Raw genomic sequence first — 18075 nt, 5'->3', positions numbered from 1 at the left:
CTTAGGATATAGGTCAGCATGACACATTTCTTGACAGTGACAAAAAGTATGTTGCCATGGTAACAGCTCACATATTATGAGCCAAAATGATGGAAAATTTTGTGTTGCAAACTACTTCCTCAGTTTTTGCCCAATTTCCATGAAACTTGGTACAGATGTGTGCCTTGGGTTGTAGATGTGCAAGACGTGTTTTTTGACAGTACCCAAAAGTATGTTGCCATGGTAATGGCATATTATGGGCAAAAATGGGTACAAATCTTACGTCGCGAACTCCTCCCACAGTTTTTGATCAATTTTTATGAAATTAGGTACAGATGTTCATCTGAATATGTTAATGTGCAAGACACATATTTCCGCAGTGGCAAAAAGTGCGTTGCCATGGTAACGGCATGTTATTGGTAAAATATAGGGCAAAATGCTTCATGGCAAAACTGCTTCATCAGTGTTCTTCCAATTCTCATGGAATTCATATTGAATGTTTGTCTTAGGATATAGGTCAGCATGACACATTTCTTGACAGTGACAAAAAGTATGTTGCCATGGTAACAGCTCACATATTATGAGCCAAAATGATGGAAAATTTTGTGTTGCAAACTACTTCCTCAGTTTTTGCCCAATTTCCATGAAACTTGGTACAGATGTGTGCCTTTGGTTGTAGATGTGCAAGACGCATTTTTCGACAGTACCCGAAAGTACGTTGCCATGGTAATGGCATATTAATGGCAAAAGATCAAGGAAAGATCTTGCGGATTTAACTACTTCCTCAGTTTTTTGACCAAAGCTTATGAAATGTTGTTTGGCGGGGGTATAACCAGTCACTGTAGCGACATTTCTAGTTTGAACGTGGTCTGGTATATACTGTACTACAGTGCATAGTGGTTCGTACTCGTAACTTCTCTACCTCTATCGATCGTAATTTGCATTTTCGGAGGGCCTTCATTTTATTGCTCACAGTGTTGAAATTCGCGATATTTGCAGCTCATTATTGTGTACAAAAAAATAGAATGAAATTTGCTATCATTGTGTCACTGATGCTTCTGAATCAACTCGGACTGTTCAGAAACCGAGTGATGTTGCAATCACAGCAGTATACTAGTAGTCAAGTACAAAGACGGATGAGACTGTACCAGACTGGAAGAGGAAGAAGAAGAAGACACGGCAACTCGAGTACACTCGAACTAATCAGCTCAGTTTATTTGTATATGGCATGTGTACAATTAAACATTACAACGTGCCGTCGCGGCTGTGAACGTCACACGCATGAACGACACACTACTGTAGTCGTATGTATGTTTACATGGGTATACACGAATTACGTGTGGATTAATTTGGGAGCGCGCGCTAGCTAGCCAAAAACATGTGCATGACCAGAAACAAAACATGACCTTTGACATTATCTGCATATTTTCCCCGGTGTTTCACCGAGACGACCTTTCACGCTGGGCGTTCCTCGGTGAACCACCGGTGGTTTCCCGTTGAACTATCGGTGTTTACCCAGGACGCTTCTAGGGTAAAAATTGTCCAAAATTTAATCGGTGTTTCACCTAGGCTTCACCTAGGTTTCAACCGAGTTTCTTTCACACTGCGGGGTTACCCGGGTGCCCCCGGGTGCACCCAGGGAAGAATTCCTTCAGCGGGAAAGGGGTATTAGACATACACCGTGAGAGGGCCACTTTCAACTACTGTGCATATTTGTTTACTCTCTCCACCACTCACCAAGCCCGGGCTGCCATCTCGGACTGCTGGCAGTTTGCTACAGTCAAATGGCCTGAACACAAAGAACCGTTTGCCCTCCGTACCTCATATTTATTTCCCACTTTCAGCAAACTCATCCCGCTCTCTGACTGCCCGTGTCCGCCATGGTCAATATATCCAACAATTGATCTGTCTATTCATGACCACTTCACAAAGACTTCCCACCTTGAAATAAAAAACAAACTGCTCTCCAGATAATCAACACCACTTATGCTAATCATCTTCATCTCTACACAGACGGCTCTCACGACCCTACCAGCAACAGGGTTGGTATTGGGATTTATATCCCCCACCATGAAATCAAAATTCATGAAAGAATCTTCCGGATATCCATATGCCATGCTGAACTCACTGCAATTTTAGAAGCTCTTCCCTGGCTAGAAACTTCTTTTCCGCAGAAAGTTGCGATATTTTCAGATTCCCTCGGCGCTCTGTCTTTATTAGAAAATTACTCTTCAAATAAACACGATGTAACTTGCGATATTTTATTGAAATGTTCAAATTTATTTTCAAATGGATTTTCTCTTTCCCTAGTCTGGATCCCCTTACATTGTGGTCTAAAAGGTAATGACTGTGCAGACTTTCTTGCGAAGCAAAGTCTAAAAAAAGATTACATAACCATTATGATTCCTCCTACCGTTTCTGAAATTAGACAATTAATCTCGACAAAATGCTTGGATGCCTGGAACGAGGCCTGGCGCACATCCACCCATTGTCGTCATCTATACTTTATTCATAGTAATGTCAAACAGCTTTTCTCCATCGATTGCACTTGCCGTCGAGACGAAATTATCATTCACCGACTCAGAATCGGTCGTGCTCGACTCCCTGCTTTCCTACATTTAATTCACAAACACCCCACTGGCCTTCGTTATACCTGCAACTCTCCAGAAACTGTAGGGCACTACCTGCTATACTGCACACGATTCCTAAAACAACGTACAGCATTAGCACAAAGATTACATAAATCCACCCTGCAGCTGTCTGATCTTTTCTCGAACCAGCAGTCCATGGACTACCTGCTTCAGTATGTAAAGGACACAAATCAGTATTTCAATATTTGATGTTTCTTTCCTTCTTTCTCTATTCCACTGCCTACATTATACCTTGGCCTGATGTTCGCAGAGGTTTCTCATCGAGTGAATTCACTATTAAATTCCCAATCACTGGGAGAACTCCACACACATGTACCATCGATATACTCAACGTCGTCTCTGTTCTATACCAGTACCATCGTCATACTCAATGCTGTCCTTAGTTCTATATCTGCACTTTTCTCTCAGGTCAGGATCATCAATGGCTCGTGACCGATGGCAACGCTTCTTATGTGTGATTCATTTTGACATCCCATGCTTGTAATCTTGGTAACGGGCTGACCCTATGTCAGAGAGAGGAGCTCAGCACCCTCCACCCCCCTAGCTGTATGTTTTCTCTGTTCTGTCCTCACCCTTTCCGCTATTCTTCTATCATCCCTTCTCTTCCACGATGTCTCTGCCTACTAGGCTAATAATAATATAACACTTAGGCCGATAAGACAACTAGAGGCGCCTGCCCCCGGGAAAGGCCAAGACATCACCGGCGTCCGCGGGCGGGTCCTCTACCTGCTTTGCTGACGGGAACGGCGTATCCCTGCATTTAGGTGCAGGAGTAGGCAGGTGACATCTTTTCCGAAATCCTGTCCCCTTTCCTTCCTATGTAAATATATCACTTGTAAATACAGTCAACTTCAGATACCTCGAATTCGTCGGGACTGAAGAAAATGGTTCGAGGTACGCGTACGTACGTCGAATTTTCTTCGACTTATCCGACGTTTATCGATGTTCAACATGGTATCTGTTATAGTGCCTACCGATTGTTTGCATGCCTGTCAATTGGAATTGAATCGACTTTTGCATGAATGAATTGAACGAAAATCGGAATTGAAATCAAAATTTCAGAAATGAAGATTTTTGGTGGCCCTATCGCGCCACCAAAAAAAAGTTGGATGTTTGCCTTTACTTTTGAAAATGAACAGCGGTAACAATCGGCTCCATAAGATACTAAAATAAATGTCGGATGTTTGCCCATACTTATGGAAATGAAAAACGATAAGACTCAGCTCCGTAAGGTGCTAAAACTAATGTCAGATATTTGATTTTGCGTTCGGAAACGAATAAGGATAACATTCGGCTGCGGAAGACGCTGAAATAAATATCGAATATTTGCTTTGACGTTCGGAAATGAAAAACAATATTCAACTCCGTACGATGGTTAGATAAGTGTCGGATGTTTCCTTATACTTTCGAAAGGAGATAGCAATAACATTCGGCTCCGGAAGATGCTAAAATAAATGTCAGATGATCGCTTTTATGTTCGGAAGTTGCAGTAATATTCTGCTCCATACGATGCTAAAATAACTGTCTGATGTTTGCTTTTAAATTTCGAAATGAATAACAATAGCATTCAACTCCTTGCGATGATAAAATAAATGCTGGATGTTTGCTTTTACATTCGAAAGTAAATGGCAATAACATTCAGCTCCGGAAGATGCTGAAATACATCTCAAATGATTGCTTTTACGTTTGGCATGTTTGGAAGTGAATAGCAGTTACATTTTGCCCCATATGATGCTAAAAAAAAGATTGGATATTTGCTATTACATTTCGAAATGAATAACAATAACATTCAGCTACGTTTGATGGTAAAATAAACGTCTGATGTCAGCTTTGACGTTCAAAAATGAAAAACAGTAACATTCGGCTCCGTACGATGATAAAATAATTGTCAGATGATTCATTTCACTTTCGGAAGTGGACAGCAGTAACATTCGGCTCCGTATGATGATGAAATAAATGTATGTTTGAAATAAATAACGGTAATATTCTGCTTCGTACGATGCAAAAATAAATGACAGATTGTTGCTTTTACATTTGGAAATGATTAACGGTATTAATCCCCTCGGTTAGATGCTGAAACAAATAGCGGATGTTTGCTTTCACGTTTGGAAATGGATAAGGATAGCATTTAGCTCCGTAAGATGCTAAAATGAATGTCGGTTGTTTGCTTTTACATTTAAAAATGATTAACGGTAATATTCGGCTCCGTAAGGTGCTAACAGACTAATAAATGTTGGATGATTGCTTTTACAATAAGAAATAAATAACGGTAACTTTCGGCTCTTTACAATGCTAAAACAAATGTCGGATGCTAACAATATTTTGGTAATCGCATTGCTGAAAAAAAAATAAAAAATCAGTGCTTGCGTTCTCGAGGAAGAATAAATGAAACATACTTCGTGAAAGGCAAAAAAAAAAGTAAAAAAAAGGCACTACGCAGGAGATTGATGTTTGGACAGTGGACCGTGATTAATGCCAAAGATATACTATCAACACCTACGCAGGTGCGCCACAATGGTTAAGAAATCTGCGTGCACAGTATGACTATTATGATCAAGAATTAAAACGCAGTGGTTAAAGAAAAGAAGATGATGGGGCAGAGCGTAGTGCTATCGTAAGCACTCCACTGGCAAGGGTGCTATGTGCATACCGTGTACGTATGTGAGTATAGGTGTTGGGGATTTTTCTTGTCAGCTGTGTACCGAGTATTTCTTTGGGCGTGCGATTGTTCTAGCTGGTCGGGAATATTTACAGTCGAGTGTAAAAAGATTTTTGACATGTCTTCTTCGCTGTCCACGCGCGCTTAATCGGAGATGCTGAGTGATGTTTGCAATTTCGATTCGAGCTATGTGCTGGGAAAAACAATAAGTTAATTAAGATCGGGACAGTAGATTTCACTTCGAGGTAACCGAACTTCGAGTTATTTTCTTCGAGCTACGTGAATTTTAATACACGGAAACTCCATAGGAACAATCGGGACTTTCATTTTGCCCCCGAGGTAAGTGATATTCGGCTTATCCGACGTCGAGGTATCCGAAGTTGACTGTATTAAAAATAAGTGTGATTAGTTTTTTGTAAATAATTAGAAGTAGTGTAGGTTTTTATGCCTCCGCCACGAAGTGGTGCCGGAGGCATTATGTTTTCGGGTTGTCCGTCCGTCCTTCCGTCCGTCCGTCCGTCCTTCCGTCCGTCCGTCCGTCCGTCCGTCCGTCCTTCCGTCCGTCCGTAATGAATTTTGTGGACAAGGTAACTATCGAAACCTGTTGAGGTATCCTAATGAAACTTGGCATGTATGTGTATTAGGGGGTGAAGTTGTGCCTATCAACTTTTTGGTGCACATGCTCAAGGTCAAAGGTCAAAAGGTCATGGTCAAATACATAAAATTTCACTATTTCCACCATATCTATTGAATGCCTAAAGACATTTCCTTGAAACTTAGTGTATACATGTATTACCCAATTAAGATTCTCTGGTGAAAGTTTGGGTCATGAGGTCAAAGGTCAAAGGTCAATAGGTCAAGTAAAAATATCAAAACTTCTTTTTTTTTCTCTGTACCTTGGAAAATTGTTCAAGGTATCTTCATGGAACATAGTATATACATGTACTGACTGGAAGTGATTATCTAGAGAATGTATGGTTCATGGGGTCAAAGGTCAGGGGTCAAAGGTCAAGTGCAAGACTTCAAAATTTTACTATTACCCTCATATTTATGCAATGCCAGCAGGGTTATTTTTTTACACTTGGTGTATGCATGTGTAACCTAATAGAAATTCTCTGGAAAGTTTTTTTTTCTCTTTTTGCCTCAAAGGTCAAAAGGTCAAAGATCAAGTGAAAGTGCTGAACTAACTTTTTCCTCCATATCTCGGAAGTGGCTCGAATTACCTTGAAACTTAGTACATATTATGCATGTTCTACCTGAAAGTAATTATCTTATGAATTTTACGGTCAAGGGCCAGATGAAAATGGTAACAATTTACTATTCAATTCAGAAATTGCACTTTTTCTCCACACCTGTACCTTGAAAATTACTCAATGCCTAAATGTATGAATGGGTCAAAGTCAAGTTAAAGTCCTTAAATCCCTAGATACATGCTCTCCTATTCATTCAATTAAACCTACGTCAAGGAAGGTGAACATTCAACACATTTGTGACAAACTTGTCATTCCAATATTTTGCCAATTTTGTGAAAATGTAATCACACAGTGTCCACATGTACTATCTAGACCTATTGGGAAAATCATGCATTATGGCGGAGGCATACCAGTCGCCAAAGCGACATTTCTAGTTATAATTGAATTTAAGGGTATATTTGAATAAATATATTTTTTGGAGCAAATTGCCCACCCGGCAGAGAGCTCCACAAATCTAAAAGAACAACAACAACAAACATGAAGATCACCTCGAGTTCAAAGGTCACAGGCAGGGGTCAACGAACTTTAGGTTTTTACGCCGAACTTTTTACGGCCGAAGTTTTTACGGCACATTTTGATTATGGCTCATAACTTTTGATGTATATGTCAGTTTGTAATCAAACTTGGGTGGTAGATGTCCCTTGTGGATTTGAAGGTCACCACAAGGTCAAAGGTCACTGACAGGGGTCAACGAACTTTTAGGGCCCAATGTTAAGTTTTTATGGCGTGTTTCGATTATGGCTCATAAGTTTTGATCCCTATGTGCGTTGTTACCAAGCTTGGATGGTAGATGTCCCTTGGTTAGTTGAAGTTCATTACAAGGTCAAAGGTCACAGACAGGGGTCAACAAGCTATTAGGGCCCAAGTTTTTATGGCGCATTTCGATTATAACTTTTGATCCCTATGTTTGTTTGTGACCCAACTTGGCTGGTAAATGTCCCTTGGGGAGTTGAAAGTCACCACAAGGTCAAAGGTCATAGGTGGGTAAATGGAACTTCTGGGAGATAGAAAAACGTTAATTTCTTCTACAGTGAGACACATTTTGGCACTTTCCTTGTCTACAAAATGTGCAACTTTTACACATTATATTTTCAGGTTGTCTGTCCTTCCGTCCGTCTGTAATCAATTTTGTGGAGAGTGAAACTAAAAAACCGTTTGAGGTATCCTAATGGAACTTGGCATGTATATATATATGCATGAGTGGTTGAACATGAGCCTATCAACTTTTAGGTGCACCTTCTCAAGGGCAAAGGTCAGGGTCAAATGCTCATTTCCCCCGTATCTATGCAATGCCTGAAGGTATTTTGTTGAAACTTACATGTATACATGTATTACTCAATAAAGATGTATGTATGTATACATGTATACATGTATTACCCAATAAAGATTCTGTAGAGAGAGTTTCGGGTCATGAGGTCAAAGGTCAAAATGTGAAAATGTTAAAATTTCATTTTTTCTCCATATCTCGGTATTTGTTCAAGGTATCTTCATGGAACTTAGTACATATGCATGTTCTGACTGGCAGTGATTATCGAGGGAATTTAGGGTCATTGGGTCAATGGTCAAGGTATCAAAGGTCAAGGTCAACTCCTCAAAATTTCACTTTTTACTTCATATTTTGCAATGCCTGCAGGATTTTTCTTGTATGTATGAATTACCCAATAAAGATTCTATGGCAAGTTTTTTTGCCAAAAGGTCATAGGTCAAAAGGTCAAGTGAAAGTGCTAAATTTCACTTCTTCTTCCATGCTTGTATCTCCGAAGTGGCTCAAAGTATCATCACGAAACTTAGTTCATACTTGTATCCATGCATGTTCTGCCTGACAGTGATTCTCTTGGGAATCTTAGGGTCATAGGGTCAAAGGTCATGGGTCAAAGGCCAGGTTAGAATGCTAACAATTTATTATTCAATACTGAAATTACACTTTTTCTCCTTACCTTGAAAAATTACTTGATGCATTAATTAAAGGATGGTCAAAAGTCAAGTAAAAATCCTCAAATCCCCAAGTACGTGTACATGCTCTCTTAGAAGATATAGCCATTCATCCAATTTAAACCTAGTTCAAGGAAAGTGAACTAACATTCAACACATGCCAGTTTGATATTTTGCCAGTTATGCTAAACTGTCATTACACATTGTCAAGATGTACTACAGTATAGACCTATTAGGAGAATCATGTATTATGGCGGAGGCATACCAGTCGCCATAGCGACATTTCTAGTTTCAACTATTTCACTCGCTAAAAGATGTAGTAAGACTCCTGCAAACTGGAGGCAGGCTGTGAGATTGTCATGGATATTGCTTGTATAGACAGTATCTGGAAAAAAAATATGTTTCAACACTGAACTTTTGTGTGATGGAAATGATTAACTCCTCATATGCCACATTCACACGCCCGACTTCGCATATTTTGCTCAAACGCACAAACCTGCTCAACACGATTGATAAATTGCCAAATGCGATGATACAATGAATGTTTCACTCCCAATTCCATACCTGTCACATGTAGCATGCATTATGTGGTGATTATATATGAAGTGGTGTTCCCATATGGATTTGCGATTTACTTCTAAGCTTCCGTATCTGCTTTGTGCGCAAAAGTCATGCGTAGACAGTATAATAGTTTCTAGTCATATGAAAGAAAAATTATCACACATTTGTCTTGAACCGACTACCTGTTGAAATATCTTAAGTATGGCAAATTATACATTTAAAATAGAAAGCTAAGAGCATGCACAATGTTGATATATCAGGGCGCTGCATTATGAAGAGTTATAATTGATTATATAGTTAATTTCTATCATAAGTCTATGGCAGCCTGTGTGGTAAAGGAATTTACAATCGATTTTATCTTTTGATAAAACAGGGTGCGGTTTTGATACCCAAAGGATATCCATGACATAATCAGATGCAATTAAAAAGCTTATTGTTTTTGCTTTGCTGAGCGTGAGACTGTAACCTTTTTGGCTCCCTTTTGCATGACGTAGTTATGTGTATGAAGTACCAGCGGCCAAGTGCTTGCGGTGAACTGCGAAACAGCGTGCACATACACCCGGCCATGCACAGCAGCAGTTGATTTGAATGGCACTGTGTTTTGGAAGACAGCTGCTAGACCTGTGGCTGTGCAAGAAAAAAATAACATTAATTTTTCAGAATAATTCATAAAATCAGTAAGCCAGACATCAATTAGGAATAATGCTTCTAGATGGTCCACTAGAGCTGATTCAATGAGGCTGAATTGCCCTTTTTAGGGCATTTTTAGCTGAAAAATTTACGGATCTGTAGACCTAGTTCTGCATAGCAATAAAGTGATACAAGAAGATTTGTCTCTACTCCTGACTGACCATGTTAACATGATCAACCATGGTTAGATAAGAAGCCCAACGAGAAGAGATAGATACCATCTGTCTATTTACTAAGATGACAATTAATTTTCTATTTCAACCATACTAATCGACAACATTGCGGGTAGACCTGCCATGTAAACACTATTCAGTATCACTCTCTGGACAGCCAGTAGTTTAACATTTTTTTTTCTCCCGCATTTGAGATATCTACATGGATACAAAAGTACATAAGCGCCTGTTTGTTCAGTGCATTCACTCAAGCTGACCCATCTCGTTTGCAGTGGTTGGCCTCAACCCCTCGGCCTGCCAAGGAGCAATGATGATAAGGCCGGGCTGTGGCACCACCATCTACATTATGTACTTTTGTCTCTTGCACCCAATCTTCCACGTCCCATAACACCCCCAAATCTCCATCATCTCTGTTGTTGTCATCACTCCTGCTTTCAAGATCCTTTGAGACTTCACCCTCATGGACTTCAAAACTCTGGTCAAGATCGTCTTTACTTAGGCCATTTTGCGTTAATAACAAATCATCAGATTACTTGTACTACTTCATTCACTGTGACTAAAAATGTAAGCAAACTCATATGCGACAGCCGGCGCATTGACGCCAGTGGAATGCGTCATACACATAATGACATCATGAAGTGAGTGGTTGAATTCTAGATGAATTCTGAGGCCCTGAGTGAGGGAAAATCGACACACTTTTGCAGCCTTCTAGAACAATTTTTGAAAAGTCTTCGACTAAAAAACATCAAAAATTTGTATTCAGTACAACTTCTTGTCTTGATTTACACATATAACAAAATTGACCTGGTAAAAGGTCAAGGAATAGGAGGTGTAAGATGTAAATCATAGGAAAGCTTGACATTTTCTCTTCAGCTTAACCTATTGCATGTCTAGTGTAACAGAAATCTATGAAAAGCATGCCTACATTGCAGTTTCAGAATCATGTAGCACACAAGGGGTTTACACTGGTGCATAAAGAGTTAATCCTGTACATCTGATTGTGCATGTGTAGAACAATCTCAAGAGTGTCCTGTCTGCAAGGAAGACTTCAAGAATGAAGAGTCTGCCAAACTGCTCCCTTGCACCCACTTCTTTCATCCAGACTGCATAACCACTTGGCTAGAAATGGTAGGTACCATCATGTTTATCTCAGTTAGCCCTCATTTGCACTTTGTCACCGTAGTTTTCTTTCACCTACAATCTCAAAGGCTACTTCAGCTGGTACAATTCAGGTAATGCAATTTGTTGACCCATCAAACAGTAATATAAGGACAAGTCCACCTTCATATACATACGGATTGAGAGAATGCAGCAGTGTCAGTAGAACAGATCAGGGAAAGTTTGAGGAAAATCTGTAAAAAAAAGTTATGAAATTTTGAAGTTTCAGTGCTGCCATCACTGGATGAGAGGACTGTTACAGCTCTTGATGTCATGTGCATACAACAATGTAAGGAAAGTATAAAGAAAATTCAGCATATTTTCACTTATCTTGCATAATAATAATAATAATAATAATGAAATTTTTATAGTGCATATAACAAATGAATGTTCCCTATGCGTTTTACAATCTCATCACAAAACATACTGTAAGTAACAATTTACTTTCAATACACACACACACATATACAAAAAATATCAATTCACAAATAAATAAGTCTTTAAAGAAGATTTGAATGAGACCAATGAAGACGACTGACGGATATGTTGTGGTAATAAATTCCACAATATTTATTATTTATACAAATATATTTTTTTTCTATAAGGGCGAGAATAATCAACATTTGTTATTTAACAAGAGATGTTGTTTTTAGGAATCAGAAATGTGAAAATGTAAGGTGACAGTGACAAAGATCACGATAGTGCTAAATATTGATAAGAGGAAAAGTGTTGATAACAATACATTTTCATTTCATTTCATATCATTTATTTACTTCAGCACGGGCACATGATTCAGCCAGAAGGGCTTTTCTTATTTATGTCCGTGCATCATAACAATATATAATAAAAAGAATACCACTCATCCGTTTGGTCCATGTCAATTCAAAAGTGCAACCACAGCACAGTGAAAAGGCTCACATGTTTTCAGAGATCTACATTACCCCATCCCCAGCAGCCCCCTCTGAAAAAAAGAAAAGAAATACAAATATCCCCCACCCCAAAGAAGAAATAAGTAATGTTCTGTAGCTTTTTTGTAAAAGTCTGTGTAGAAAGGATATTTTGGCCGCCTACAATGATTTCTGTTGATTGTTCTAGGGAAAATCATATTAGCCTACATCATAAATAAAACCAACCAAGAGAAGGGCTGAGAGAGAGGGAGAGAGAGAGCTGTGAGCACCCCATGCATATCAAACACCATGGTTTAGGTATACTCCCTATCATTAGGTCATTTATATAGTTAGCTCAGTTTTTTTAGGGACTACAGATTGGATGATAAAGGGCATTTTTTCATTTATATTTCGTGATCAGGCAGGAATGGTAATTCAAAATGTTGTAATGAGGTCCGAAGTACATCTTTTACCCTGTATGCCCCCCCCCCCCCCCCCCCCCCCCCCCGAAAGGAGAAAATGAGAGCGAGGCAGATACGCAGATACCACCACAGTGACTCCATTATAGGGGCAGGAAAATACACCCTCTATCGATCACTTTGTTTCCTAAAATGGCGCCTGCACCTACCTATGAGCGTACTATGCAAAATAAAAGCATAAGCCCTCTATAACAGCGCACTGTGTGCACTTCTATACTCTGTGCTTGGTAAATACAATTTTGTACATGCATTACCACACAGTGATTACATTGTATGAAGGGAAAGTTTTGGGCCATTGGGTCAAAAAGTGAAAATGCTAAAATTTCACCTTTTTTGCATTGTTTTGAAAATGGCTCAGGGTATTGTCATGAAAATTGGTGTACAATTACGAGAATGATTATTTGCCTATCTTCCTATGAACTTGTCTCATATTGGCAATATGTACTGTAGACCTCTGTTACATGAATAATGTGATATGGCAAAGGCATACCAGTTGCCATAGCAACATGTTCATGTTTTTATTAATCTATTCATTCAGTATTCATTATTTGTTTGTTGGAATATTTGTATGAATGCGTATATTAAGTATGTTAATTTTTGAATGAGCATGTGGACTCAATCATTATTCCCCCCCCCCCCCCCCCCGGTATAACATCTAGTACATTTTCTGTTCCTTTCAGCACAACACTTGTCCCGTTTGCAGAAAGGCCATCTCAGACTCCACTTCAAGCTCACATGCGAGGTAGAGGAGGAGGCAGGCTCAGACTGTACACAACATATTGTTTTTGATAGAACTACGTTACCATGATGCTTACTGTATCTCTCACTTTTTTCTGTCTGTCATACTTTCTCTTCCTCTCAGTTTAACGTTCCCTTCATGTCATACCCATATAGGTTTGCACATCAGTATGTAAAATGCTTGCCACTGGCTCTCAAGATCAATAGCGGATGAAATTTCTTTGCAATCATATCTTAAGGACTGTGCCTACTCATATCCATCAAAATGTTGTAATGTTCTTTCTCTATTTTCTAATTTTATGTTTGTGGTTCTCTGTATGCTACACAAATTATAAAACTGAGTGGAAAAAAAAATGATTGTCAAACAGCTGTCATGGTATGGAGAAAATATATATAAATTTACATTCATCACTCATTTGGCCCACAGATAGGGGTGTTTGAATGCTATTATTCAACATAGTCTGCTGTGGGATGAATCAGTCATATACAAACTGATAAATCAGAAATGGGTTTTTCCTATTCAAGTGGATCCTTGCTATCGATTTTTTGCACGTTTCTCCTTTTATTTTTTATTTTTTGAAGTTTGAGTGCTCTATCACTTTCTCTTATTGATTGATTGATTGATCCACAGCATTTGTATAGTGCCATATATCTGTTGTAGAAACATTCAAAGGTGCAGACTCCCCCAAGAGTTTGGCAATTGAATGCCTGGTGAAAAATGTGAGTTTTGAGTGAACATATACCATTTTCTTTCCTGCACCTTGTCATTTACCAATTATGTTTTTTTTTTTTGTATTTTGTATTTTGTATTTATTTTTTTTTTTATTTTTATTTTTTTTTAGTGAAGTGTCGCAGAGATGTGCAGAGGTTTGCAAAATTTCATAGAGTTAGGACTTCGGACTGACTTAACTCTCTACCTGAAAACAGATTCGAGAGAAAAAAATGAAGAAATTATCAACATATTTCATGATTAAGCCATAGCCTCAGTGGCTGTAGATCTTGTGATGGTCTCATTGTCATGGTATCCCAGCTTACATATCATCAGCTGAGAACCAGAAGGACACTACACATATCACATTCTTAAGATTTGAGCATAGATAAGAACAAAAAAAAAAAAAAATCCCATTTTCAGGAAATAAGTTTATCTAATCAAAAGTGGATAGATTTAAATGGATTTTAAAATAGTGCCTTTGTGGTATTGATTTTTTAACATTTTTCTGAAAAAGAAAATAATTTAAAATTGACACCATTGCGTAGCAGAGATTGAGCTGTACATTGTGATACCAATAACTCAATACCCCCAAATTGTGATAAAGTCCTCCTGGTTCTCAACCGAAGATATGAGTAATGATTACTCAGCCTAGTAAAGATACAGATGGTGGAGAAAGGCAGTTGTTTGAAAGTGTCACTTTTTTACTCATTGTGTCTTGAGTCAGGGATCAAATGTCAATGTTACATTCAATTTCAACCTTGGAAGTTGTGGTTATGTCATCCCACAAAGATTTGCCAGAATAAAGTCACATACTGCTACATATGATACAGGCAAGGATACTTCATATAGTTGGGTTCTGAGATTATTGTCTCAAAGGTCAGGTCTTGAGGCCAGTGGCACAGTCAGAAGGATAAAATAGTTATGAAGTGAATTCCTTTGAATAATGCAGGCAGATCCATTTGTCATAACATTAAAACTGAACTTTCCCTGTATGCATACAAATTTCTCACATTTTTGAGTTACCTTTTCTACTCTAATTACAGATCTTTTCTTTCTGTCAGTAGGAGGGTCAAATCCTTTCACTGTATGCTGTTGTACTGCAAATGTCAGGCTACACTGTATTTGTGACCCGTCATGTCAAAAGCAGCCACAAGTCACTGGCACGTCAACCAAGAAAAATCAGATATTAGTTGAGGTACCAATAAAAAAAATTGAAATTTTGATTTTTGGCTATAGGGTTTATCTGCCACTAGCTCAAATTTCAGGGTGTCATGCTTACAAGAAAAGTGTGAAATATTCAATTATTAGTAGGCATCTTTTTTTTTTTTTTTTTTTTTTTTTTGCTTGTCAATTTTTTGCTGTACAGCCTGAGCAAGGACTTTGCTCGGCGATTTCATAAGCTCTGCCCCCTAGCAACCGCTCAAAGCTGATTGGCTGGTGATAACGTATTTTACCCAGGTCGTGTATTGGCCAAGTGCAAGTTGCAAAGCACAATTGATTGGAAATTCAGAGCGTTATTGTTTCTATTGAAGAGACGACTTGAGCATAGTTGAAGCAAACAGTAGACAGTCTGAGCCCTGTTGGCTGACGAGACGTAATCTGTTGTGGCCCTTATAATGTTGATTGCCAGGTGCGCCCCCCCCCCCCCTTACTTGGCCAATAGTTGTGAATGGCATGGCTTTTGTGCTTTTCAAAAGAGCGTCACATACGTACTCCCAGCAAACTAACAAGTGCCGTAAGCCGCTTGAGAAGCCCCTTTTTTCTTATGCTAATTAAGTCAGAATCCTGTTTCAATCTTGCTGAAATTTTATGAGTATGAAGTCTTATACATGTATATTTTGATGAATTGTGTGAATTTTCATAAGTTATGGTTCGTTGAAACTTATCGTTGCTAAGGAGTTCATGTATGTGATATTTTCCATCCTGTGTGGCGGGCAATCTCGGAGCAAAAAAGAAACCGAGAGTTAACTTGAATAGCTATTTTCTCCATATTTCCTTGTCACAGAATTCCCATGTTCGCCACATTCTATCTGAAATATCTCTGGATTTCAAGCACAGCTTTTAAGGGATTATACATGAAATGAGTGCTTAAAGAAAGTTAATATCCTGTTAACAGAAAATTTAAAGTATCCGACATGTGGCTGCTTTTTATGTGACGGGTCAGATTTTACTGGTGAACTTACAATGAAGTCAGCTCAAGTTAGATTTTCTGGTGTTGCTGCCCACATTATTTTGTAGATATATCTGAAACAATTTGTGCAAAATCCTAAAAGACCATCGATACCTAATATGCACAAGCCTAGTTTGAGAAAAGTCCAAAGTACAAGTTTTTTTTTTCCTTCTGTCTTTCTGTCTTTCTTTCTTTCTTTATTGATTTATCTATTTGTATTCATTTATTGTTTGAAGCAGGCAGAGGATATGTGTATGAAAACCTTTCAGTGTTTCTCAGGTCTCAAGTATACAGCACATAAAGTAGCTTGTTCCATTTCAAGAATACAGAACAGTGGTTGGATTTTCAGCTTAACACAGTGGATTACTGCTTGTCATACGCATTTTCCATCACATAGAAGAGGGCCATAATACTGCAATTTGCTGCATTCCCCTCATCTGGTAGCACTGTCTTACGGTGGATAATGCTGTGGACTTCTAAATAGGAGACATTGGGCTGAAATAATTCTGGATGTATACATCTTTTTCTTATTTTACCCATTGTATGCCTCCTAACCCACATATCTATATGGATACTTGACCAGTCAAACATTAGGTGATGATAAATAAGGCAAGCCTGTCTTGGACAACAGTGTATGCATTAAAAAGGTGGTGTCCTGGGTGATTCAGATCATAAGATTATATTACCACTTCTCCTGTGAGTAGCATGATAATATTCATAATATCGGCTTGTTTCTGTCATTGGGTTCATTAAGAAATACTGTCATGCTGAGAAACATAGAATATGTGACCCGTTACAACAAAAGGATCCGAAAGTCGAGGGAAGACAATTTTCTGAAAATGACATGACATTATTCCCATACTCTTCTACTTTAATTTCATACATATCACGACTCATAAAAGTACCCAGTTGCAGAGATATGGATGATTTCATTAGCGCATGTCGAGGGGTTTTTATAATAGGAAATCAGCGTTTCGAGAAAATCGCCTTCAAAGTTTTCCTTCCCACACCATCATGATCAAGGGGAGGCAAGACAGTTTTCACCTTTTGACAATAGAAGGTATGCTCCTAGCAACCTCCGCTATGTTCACTCAAGCTTAGCGCCAGCATTCTACACACGACCAATCAGTAACCAGGATTCCATGCACTGACCAATAAGATCATACCCTCATTGCTAGGGGTAGAGTCTATCTGCACAGCTAAATCCAAATCTTTGACACGTTTCTGTTCCATTGAGAGTCGGAAAATCATGGCCCAGAAAAATGCTGATTTCTTGCCTTTCCTTTGATCATTTAGCTTCAAAATTTTGGTGGATGATAGACGATACAAGATTATACCAAAAACAGAAATCTAATTGTTTTGACCAATTTCAAACTCGATTTTCTCGGCTCCGCTGTCAGCGACTGTAGGATCCTTTTGTTGTGGCATCATTGTAAATACCAGACAGTCTATATAGTATGTCAATGTGATGAGGCACAAAGCCTGTCATATTCCATGTGAGATGAGGGCAAGAGCAGTCTACTTGTACCAGAACAATTTTTCATGAGGATGTAACTTCGGAAATATGCATTACTTTGCTCATCTGCCCATACTGGTGGGGGGAGGGAGGGGATAAAATATAACAATCAATATGAAACAAGAAGTTCATTTATGTTGGAGGAAACGGGAGAGATGAACTGTCACAGCTGAAGAACATGCTGTCTGGTCTCATCTCTGCCGTTGGTGAGTAATCTTGTCAGATACTATGTAGACAAGATTGAAGTATGCAGTCCCAGTAATTGGATCCATTGAAGGAGCTGGCCTCATCTGATTATTTTTTGTATATGATAACATGTGTGCAAAGGCATCATCTCTGGCAAAGTACTGAAAGCAAGCTGAGAATGTATGAAATATTATGTGCATATTGGGTTGTTTTTTGGTTTTTTTTAATCAACAAGTTTTGTTTCCTTTTTGTTTGTCAAGGAGTGATGATACATGCGAGATTACAGAACAAGCAAGCAATTTCTTGTATGAACATAAATGTTTGTGTGTTT

At 38.7% G+C, this 18075-nt stretch overlaps 1 protein-coding gene across 1 annotated transcript in view; it reads left to right on the top strand.

The window, feature by feature from the left end:
- The window catches only part of LOC140230914 (E3 ubiquitin-protein ligase RNF126-B-like), a 75108-nt gene extending 61696 nt beyond the window's left edge, over window positions 1-13412 (top strand). The window contains exons 8-9 of the mRNA XM_072311055.1: window positions 10911-11026; window positions 13103-13412. Coding sequence (XP_072167156.1) covers window positions 10911-11026; window positions 13103-13168 — 182 coding nt within the window. The 3' untranslated portion in view covers window positions 13169-13412. The remainder of the gene's footprint in view (window positions 1-10910; window positions 11027-13102) is intronic.
- The last annotated feature ends 4663 nt before the right edge of the window (window positions 13413-18075 follow it).

Source organism: Diadema setosum, chromosome 7 (assembly GCF_964275005.1).
Source record: "Diadema setosum chromosome 7, eeDiaSeto1, whole genome shotgun sequence".
Lineage (NCBI taxonomy): Eukaryota > Metazoa > Echinodermata > Echinoidea > Diadematoida > Diadematidae > Diadema > Diadema setosum.
Note: the sequence above shows the minus strand (reverse complement) of the source record. Positions and strands in the feature narration are given on the sequence as shown.